Below are 8,885 nucleotides of genomic sequence, written 5' to 3' on the forward strand. Positions count from 1 at the left end.
TCCTGTAACACCAGACGTCATTTAATACAGATTAAAACACTTGGCTCAACCGCTCCTGGGTCCAACACTGAACGCACTTCTTTATATCAGCAGTTTTGCGTCTGCCCTTTAGTAGAAATAAATCTGGGACACGATATTCACATGGATCTCTAAGACACCGATGTGTACACTCGATCCTTGAGATGCTATATTTGGAGTTAGGGTTAGGGATCTATTCATGTGTTCAGGTCTGGAGAAGATCCGACATGTACTCAAGGACATGGCCAATCTTTCTACTAAGATCTAGAAATCCAATAAAAAAATATTTTGTGAAGAGGGGTTTTCCTGTGGATTTCAAATGAAGTGCCTTTTTATAAATAAATAATAAAATGCTTGAACATCATCTTGTATTTAGTTGGACTTGCTTTTTGTTTTTCATATTTATTCTGTCTGTATGTGTGTATCGTCACTTTTTTTTTCTGTTTCATTGACTGATTTTGTAATGATTTATCGACTCCACCTGTTCTCCTTGTCCCTGCATCCACACAAGGGCCCACTTGAATTTCATCACCTGCCCACGTTTGTGAGGGTCCCGTACGCACCTGCAGCCCAAAACTGTATGTGGACTGTCCAGACTGCAAACACACTGGCCGTGCATACTTCACAAAGACAAATTTTGCTTTACACAAAAGGCTTTTTTTTCTGTGCAGAACAAATTCGCTATGATTGACGTCTTCACAATCTATCACTGAGAGAGCTGTAAAGGAAGTAGCTGCTGCCAGGCTTCGGAGGCGATTTGATTTGCTTTCTGTTGAAGTTGCCCCCCCCCAAAAAAGTAAAAATTCTCCAGAAATCATGTCCACCTGTGCATCTTACTGTGACATTATGAATTAGCCTTAATTACCTTTACATCCAGACTAAAAGCTGGACGGATGTAGCCTGCTTAAGTTTAAATAAACCCAGTCAACATTACCTCATAGATTATGATTATACATCCACTTTCAATGTATTGATCTCTTTAAATTTATAACTTGCTGCAAATCTAAAACACGAAATTGCTAAAGGTGGAACCATGTGGAGCCAAATGAGTTTGGGTTTGGTGATCTGCAGAGAAAAGGACTGTTCAAACCTTTACTAACCATTTATTTTACTACCATTTACCTTGTTTTTCCCCCCATAAGAGGCAGATCAACAAAACAACTACATGTGTACAGATGTCGTGCCCCTTGTTTTAGGAAGGAGAAGTACAGCGGCCACGTTTTTTAGTCAGTCATTCATTCTGTGGATTTGGTTTGGACTATTTTATTTTATTTTATTGCCATGTTAGTGATATAGTGCATTTTCCAACATTGTTTGTTGGAAAAGTAAGATTGCTGTCACTGTGTTGAATTAGAATCAATTTATTTCAAGATCGAGCATTAGTTTCTAGTTACAAGATCAGTATTGATTACCAGTTAAATTGTGTTTATAAATTTCCAGTTGCTTGGATCTGTCCTTGCTTTAGCGTCCCACAATGGCTCATATGTGCAATTATATGATTTTTTTTTTTCACTAAAAAATAAATCCTGCAAACACACACACACACAAAAAAATTGTATTAAAAATATCCAAGGAATAAAAGTTTATCTGAGTTTGCTTTAGATGTTTTGGAAGCACAATGGCCACCTATTACTGTGAGTGTGTGCCGGTCTGCATGTCAAGTCAAACGCTTGTGTTACCGAAATAACCAAAGTAACATTTCAGAAACGATTCGAGACGAGAAGTGCCACAGAGATTGTTGCCACTGAAGCCTGCTGACCACCACACAAGCACACACACTACTCACCGGGGTAGCGCTGGGAGGTGAGAGGAGCACCGTGGAGAGAGAGACGGCCGTTCTCTCGCCCGCCCCCTCTCCCTCCACCACCCCGCCTCTCCCTCGCAGCAAGAGAGGGCTCTGAACCAACGCAGCAAAGGAGAGGAAGGGAGTGAGGGACGGGAGAGGGAGGAAAGAAGGAGAGAGGGCAGGAAGAGACAGATGCAGAATGAGTTAATGAGAGGATCCAAGAGGAAGCAGGGTGTTAAGAAGGTCCCATGAAATGAGCGATGCCTTTACCGTCCCCTTACCTCGTGTTCCTGCCGGCAGCTTTTTTGTTTTTTTTCATGTGCCAATAGGTATCAGATTATAAATTACTTCCTGGAAAGTTTTAGGTTTTGTTTGCTGGACAATCTCACGCTCAAGGGTGTGTGTGTATAAGCCAATATGATATCAAGTTTTCATTTAACCCCCCAAGACCCCTCATAAATGAAAAAGAATCTATGCAACACCATTTGTCTTGAAGTAAAAGGAGCTTTTGTAGCAGTAACACAGGCCAGAGGTGTGTTTGGGTGGCATTTTCTAAAAATGGTTCTATAAAGGGCAGTGGTGGCTCAAAATGTTTTTCAAGACTTGTTCCCTTCCTGATTTTTTTTCTAAAAACTCATTAATATTTAAGTGAGTCTCCTGATAACACTGAATCCCACCTGACCCTCCCGTTGTATGTGGACGCACGGCAAAAAGAAGAAAATGATGGTCTCAAAGTCATTTCATGGAACCTGTAAGGCAGTGTCAGGTGAGACTGCAGATAGAAAGAACACAGGCCAAAGCAGAATCAAGCCAGACCACATGCAGCTGGCAGTCCACCACAAACAGCAGAGGTTTGACTCCGAAAGGCACTAAAAACCCCCCAAACAGCCAAGCAAAACCACGACGCACCCACCCAGCAATAAACAGGTCTACAGATTCAACTCCAGCTCCGACTTAAAATCTCAGATAAGTTTAGGAGCCTCGTGTTTGAGATTCCCCCCCCCTTTTTTTTTCCCTGATAGACATTCTGTTAGTGGTCTGTGGTTGTGCTTGGTTGCTGCTGGTCTTGGGTAAAAACCCTTACCATAACCAGAATATTCAGCCGGGCTAGTTCCTGGGTAGAAGCCTGCTGTTCCACCGGTCACAGGATACTGCTGGGTTGGAGGCATGTACGGGGGCCGGTACTGCAGAAACACAATAAACAACAAAACATTTAAGATGTGAGAGTTTCAGGCCAATCTTTGCTATATCCAGAGTAACAAACCCCACACACACACACACACACACACACACCCTGATGTAAGATCACTCCCCCCCCTTTTCCACACAAAGGTTGTGGAACATTTGTGTAGCATGTCCAAACAGGTTTTCAAATGCAGTTAAATCTACAGTTACTCCTTCGCTCACTCTCTTGTCAGGCTCTAAGAAGCAGTCAGAATGATTTTCTCTGGCTGCGAGTGTATTTTCCCTTCATGATATTCTATGACACCAGTAATGCGTCGCTGCTTGAGCGATGATTCGACCCTGGCCCGCTTCAAGAGCAGACGCTTTTGATTCATTCCTGCTTGGCAAGAATTAAATTCCTCAGTGGCAACAATGCACATAAAAGAAACCATCAGACAACTCTGGAGGTTAAAGCTGGCCTCTTAAACAAGTTTAACGCTGACTAACTCTAAAAGACACGACAGCGTGACAGAGAATCTTGCACGTCTCCCAACATTACGGCTACAAACAACCCATAATGCAAACTGATGAGCTCGCTCTACATGAGCTGGCACATGCCCTATACTAAAGAAAACATTCGGCGTTAACGCAAACTGCCTTACTCCTCAAAACAAATATATTAAAATAATAAGGCAAGTGGCTGGGAAGAGCAAGAATATGTATGCACCATAACTGATGTGAACCAACCTGTCCAGGGGGGATGAAGTAGCCCTGAGGGGAGCCAGGAAAAGGCAGCTGCTGCTGGGAAATCATCATCATCTGGGAGCTGGGTGGGTAGACGTGAGCAGGTCCAACAGATCGAGGGCCGCTACTCGTCTGCACCCTTGGAGCACTGGTGGCCATGGCGGGTCGGTTCTGATAGTAACTCTGGAGAACAAGATGAGGAGGAAACAGAGGGAGAGAAGAATGTTACACAGCCGAAGCCAACTTGTCGCTGTGTGTGTGTGCGTTCAGTGTCTTTAACTAGGCCTAACGCATGTGTTGGTAAAATGTTGCAGCACTTTTGCTTGTGTCCGTGTGTCCAGTCGCACACTCTCCTAAACTCAGCTGGAATCATTATACTCATAGCAACCGCTAACCTGCACATCAAGTTCAGTTTACTGAGTAACATGGAGTTTAAACTGTATTAAAAGTCACGTCTTCCTGCCACACTGAGGTTAGCCCAAGTTTAAGAGGGGGGGAGGGGAGGGGACGAAGAGAAAAGCCGTTACCTGTAATGCTCTGTATCCACCCTTCAGCCGCGCAACACATGAGCAGAGAGCAAGAGAGGGAGTGAGATTAAGGTGAAAATGAGGACTAGAGACAATGAGGAAGGTTGAGATCACAAAGTTTAAGAAGAAAGAGTATGAGAGGCAGCAGTGTATCTTGCAGCCATGAACAGTAAGCTCAAACAACCATAGATGCACATGCAATTCTACACAGGTCTGCACAAGCAGGATCCCCTCCCGTCCTACAGGTCCCACTTCTTAGCGATTACAGAATCATTGTAAGGGCTGCAGGCACATGCAGAAACTGACGTTAAAATGCTGCAGGTACCAAAGATCAATTCACGTTAATACCGAAGTCTTTAGTTGACCCCCATTTAAAGGGCTCTTTGCGCTGCTAAAGACGTACGATCATGTGTGAGAAATGTGATTAAATCTGCGGTCATCAATCCAAAACAGTGGCAATAGATTGCTCTGTTACATATGCACAAGCTGAAGCTTTGGGGGCCGAAGACAGCCTGCACCCAAATTCAGAAGGTTGTCAGAATTTTAGGACCAAATTCTAACAACTGCAAACGAACCAATAAGAATGCAGCATGAAATGATGCATAATATACCAGCTGGTGTGATTTATCATGAACGTACTTGTCGACTAACACACCAACCAAAATGATGGAGGCAAAACAAAAAAAAGGTTTGCGTAACACCGGTGAAAGAAGAAGTCCTCGTTGGAGTAGAATTTTCAGAAAGCGCAGCGCAGATGGATGACACACACTAATACACTACTGCTTTCAGCTCCATCTTTGACTTTGTCGTTTTATGATTCACCAGGTATTCGTCGCACTCTTTGATGCAAGTGAAATTAACACAGATTGAGACCAAGATATGACTAAACAGATCTCACAGTCTAGCAGTCTAAAGGTAATGCATGTTACCATCATTAAAGGTTGGAAAGGAAAAAAAAGCCAATTCTCATTTTGATTTGAAAGTAAATCGTATCAGGCTGGTTTGGGGACAATGTCTTAAAAATGCAGAGAAGTATTGGGAGAAAAACTGTAGAGTAAATGCAAAATGAGTAAAAGAGCAAATGAATACATTATAGGTAAAATTCTACTTTTAAAAAATTGTGACTCATAATTTACTAAAGAATTATGCAACTTGCTACAGAGAAATATGCATTTCTAGCATGAGATGTGGAATTACTGGGCCTCAGGAAACACTAAAAATAAAAATACTACAGCGTTCTCATCTAATTCAAAACTTGTGGATCTGAAAACATGCACTAACGCTACGGAGACAGAGGGGATGTAAGGAAAAGTGAGGGGTGTTAGTACCTGTTGGTGTAAAGTACGGGGCCCTGCAGCAAACTGGGAGAACAGCAGAAGAGAGGAAAGAAGACAAGGTTGACATTCAAGGAGAAAGATGGCAAATAGGCTACAACACACGCACAATTAGCCAAAGCCTTATAGCAGAAGAAGCCATGTCAGAAATCTATGTGAAAGAGCAGGAAAGAGAGGGTTCTCATCCACGTTACATTCTAAGACACTGAATGCAAAAACCTGAACAGGAGGATAAAAAAAAGCATGCTGTGAACAAATACCTGTCTTGGCTGTGGTGCAGAGTTCATTTGTGGAGCTTGGGTGGCAAAAACAATAGAAGAGGGCTGTCCAGGGCCGTATGCAGCCTAAAGAACGGAGGAAAACAAATGTTACCAACATGTATTCTACCAAAAACAACTGTAAGATTCTACCTGGACAGTGCGACTCACCTGTGTCAATCCAGGGGAAGGGGCAGGGTTTGGGACAGAAGGAGGTCCCGTTATAGGCTGTGGTGGTTTGTTCATTTCACGTTCTTTTATGGTTCTGCATTAGGGTGGCTGTGTGTTGCCAGCCTTACTGAGGAGAGAGAGAAGAAAGAAATGGCAAAATTAAAACCGACTTCACACCAACAGCGAATGGAGTAGCCGATTGTCATTTAATACGACAGTAACTGCCCAACATCGACCAATACTGTATGCAAATGTGAACCTTCAGCGTGACAACGTCTTGCCAAGCAGGGAGGGTGTGGTCTGTGGTTTCGCCTCTGATAACAACACCCCCTCCCACAGTCTTATTCAAGATTCCTTCTCACAATCAGTTTGTAATGGACTTGTGGATTTTAAGATCCACTCCAAACTTTGCAATGTATCAGAAAATAAGGGTTGTGATGGTTTCTGGTCACTTCAAAAAATAGGGAACTTTAACTCACAAATAGGAGACAAATATTAACAGGGTGTTATTTAGCATGGTTTGGAGATTTATTTCAAGCATATGTCTTTAATGTATATCATCAGATTACTTAGCTTTGTCTGGTTTTGAGTAAATTTAAGAAAATGGATACCTCAGGTCAAAGTTCATTTACTGTGTTAACAGTGGCTTCAGTGCGCCCTCGTTGTGCTAGCTACATGTGCAAATAACCAAATCAAATAACGTCAACTCAGTACCCATTCCAACAGTGACTGCTCATAAGAGTAAGTGTTGTATGGGTGCTGAAACAGATAGGACAGTAGAATTTAAAAAAATAAAAAAAATACTACAAGCAGACGTGTCATACACCATCCACCTGCTGACACAGGAACTATGGTTAGCTGCTAGCTGCTGCCATGCTTCCTTCAGACAGGGCATCAATGCACAATGCTACCATATGGTTCCGCCACTAGTGATGGCTAACAGGCTTATGAGGCGTGATTAAATATGGCAGGTACTCTAGGAAAAGATTAGCATCGTGTCTTAGCTAAGATACGGCATGAAATACCTTTTACTGGCCCGCTAACATGGCAGCATTCCCAGCCGAAATGGGTTAAATCGTTAGCCAACAGCCGGCTAGCGTTACGTGTCCTACTATCACAGACATTTTACTTAGTTACGCTACGTGGCTGAGTCCACATTTAACCTTAACGTACACAGAGCTCTGCATGATAGTTTTACTGTGTTCATGGACTATATGTTAACACCAAGAACTCAGACAAAGCAAACAAACCGGTCCCGGCAATAACGTTGCAACATCGAGACCGATTAGGTTAAGTTACAGTTAAGCTATTGTTGGTCAATGTTAGCTAGCGGTTTAGCCCAGCCCTGTCCTCCGAGGTGTATTTAATTACAGAGGCCCAGCGAGCTCCCCGATCAAATGAAACCATCACTCTAGCATTCGGTGTTATCTTCGGCTAATATTGTGGCAACAAGGCAAATGAATCCAAGTTACTGTCAAATTCTTACTATCAAGACGCTGTCTCAGAACACAGTTAATACCGCTTTTAAACCATGAAGCAGTTAGCATTGTGGCTAACTATCGGTGCCTCACCGAGCCTGCTGTGATAACGGTGACCAACTGAAGATTAGCCTCAAGAGCGAGTAACCCTGGCTGTCATTTCAGCAAACATCAGGCTAGCTTTTGCAAAACAGCTCGAAACAATATCGCAAGTTCAAATAGCCACACAATTAAACATTCTGATTAAGTTATTTTTTCACTTTTCGTATTCTGAGCGAGATTAGCCAACTCGCTCTCCTGGTGAGCGGACAGACAGCCGGCAGGGCCTGCTCAGCCAGCTAACAGCAGCTAGCCTGTGTGCCTTTGACAAAATGAAGCTCGGGTGTAGCTCCGGCTAGCATTACCACCGTATGTTGGTTTAATTCTTACCAGGAATCAATAGTGACTGTGTTGCAAGATAGGAATCAGCCTCAGATCAGTCCTCTGTTACTGAAAGTAGTGGTGTTGTAGTTTCCTTGTCCTTTACTCCAACAGAAAAGTGATGCCCTTCTTGGCTGTTGACTTAGCGAGCTAGCTAGCTAACCGGCAGATGGGGTGAGTGCTACAACTGTCACTTCGGTTTAAATCCCAGGGCGTGCAAAAGTGACAGTGCTCAAAATCAAATAATATAGTACTTCGGGAGTACTATTGACAATTCCGATGGCCCCGAAAAAAGCCTCTGGACCGGAGGTCCATGATCAAGGCGTCGATGGTGACGGATTGCCGGTTAGGTATGTACACAAGTGTCGTATGAGGAGGCTCAGAGCGAGGCCATAGTGCGGTGTTTCTGCTGGATGGAGCCGGTGCGCCTCCAAGTCGCATGGGTAACTTCCGGGGAAATTAAAATTTGATGCCGTTTCCTCGGTCATGTGATACAGGAGCCCGAATCATTTGATCAACTCACAGCTCGCAATCGTCTTACATTGTGAAGTCAACTCATCGTTATTTATGCAGCACATTTAAAGCAACAGCCGCAGCGGCAGCACGCTTTCTTGTAAAAAAAAAAAAAAATAGAAAAGAAAAGAAAAAAGAAAAAAAGAAAAAGAAAGAAAAAAGACTGACGTTAGGAATCACCCTAACAAGTTTTAATATAAAGATCCTACAGTGCTTTTTGTGGGGGGAATTTACAAATATTAATGATTTAAATACAACAGTCATCATATAAAATACAGCATTACCTGGCTATGATAAATATCAATCATCTACAGTGTTATTTATTATAGAGACTGGAGGTATGATATTAGCTGGAACAAGCATAACATATCGCCCACTGATGTCATGAATGTCAATAATCCGCCATTATTCTGTCAGTCTTTAGAGGTCAGAAAAATGGGAATTTGAATTTCAATATTTCTGTGACAGCTGTG

General features: G+C 42.8%; 1 protein-coding gene across 2 annotated transcripts; it reads right to left on the bottom strand.

Moving 5' to 3' along the window:
- Positions 1-1,263: 1,263 nt before the first annotated feature.
- Positions 1,264-8,326, bottom strand: eif4g1a (eukaryotic translation initiation factor 4 gamma, 1a). Of its 2 annotated transcripts, XM_008285747.1 has the most exons (6): positions 7,909-8,326; positions 6,002-6,128; positions 5,834-5,917; positions 5,568-5,600; positions 3,716-3,895; positions 1,264-2,988 (listed from the first exon to the last, which is right to left on the bottom strand). In XM_008285747.1, exons 2-6 carry the CDS (start codon positions 6,074-6,076, stop codon positions 2,767-2,769), a joined length of 594 nt encoding a protein of 197 aa, XP_008283969.1. In that variant the 5' UTR covers positions 6,077-6,128; positions 7,909-8,326; the 3' UTR covers positions 1,264-2,766. The 2 variants fall into 2 exon arrangements, with proteins under 2 accessions (XP_008283969.1, XP_008283971.1); XM_008285749.1 differs by lacking the exon at positions 5,568-5,600.
- Positions 8,327-8,885: the final 559 nt, after the last annotated feature.

Source organism: Stegastes partitus, unplaced genomic scaffold (genome assembly GCF_000690725.1).
Source record: "Stegastes partitus isolate 25-593 unplaced genomic scaffold, Stegastes_partitus-1.0.2 Scaffold415, whole genome shotgun sequence".
In the NCBI taxonomy this organism is placed as follows: Eukaryota; Metazoa; Chordata; class Actinopteri; family Pomacentridae; genus Stegastes; species Stegastes partitus.

What these genes read in the sequence shown, in the direction of transcription:
- eif4g1a (XM_008285747.1), bottom strand. Translation starts at nt 6,076, where the DNA reads ATGAACAAACCACCACAGCCTATAACGGGACCTCCTTCTGTCCCAAAC. An exon ending in CTGCACCACAGCCAAGACAG is followed by an intron (nt 5,601 to 5,833) that starts GTATTTGTTCAC and finishes CTGTTCTCCCAG; the next exon opens with TTTGCTGCAGGGCCCCGTAC. An exon ending in ACTTCATCCCCCCTGGACAG is followed by an intron (nt 2,989 to 3,715) that starts GTTGGTTCACAT and finishes GTGTTTCTGCAG; the next exon opens with TACCGGCCCCCGTACATGCC.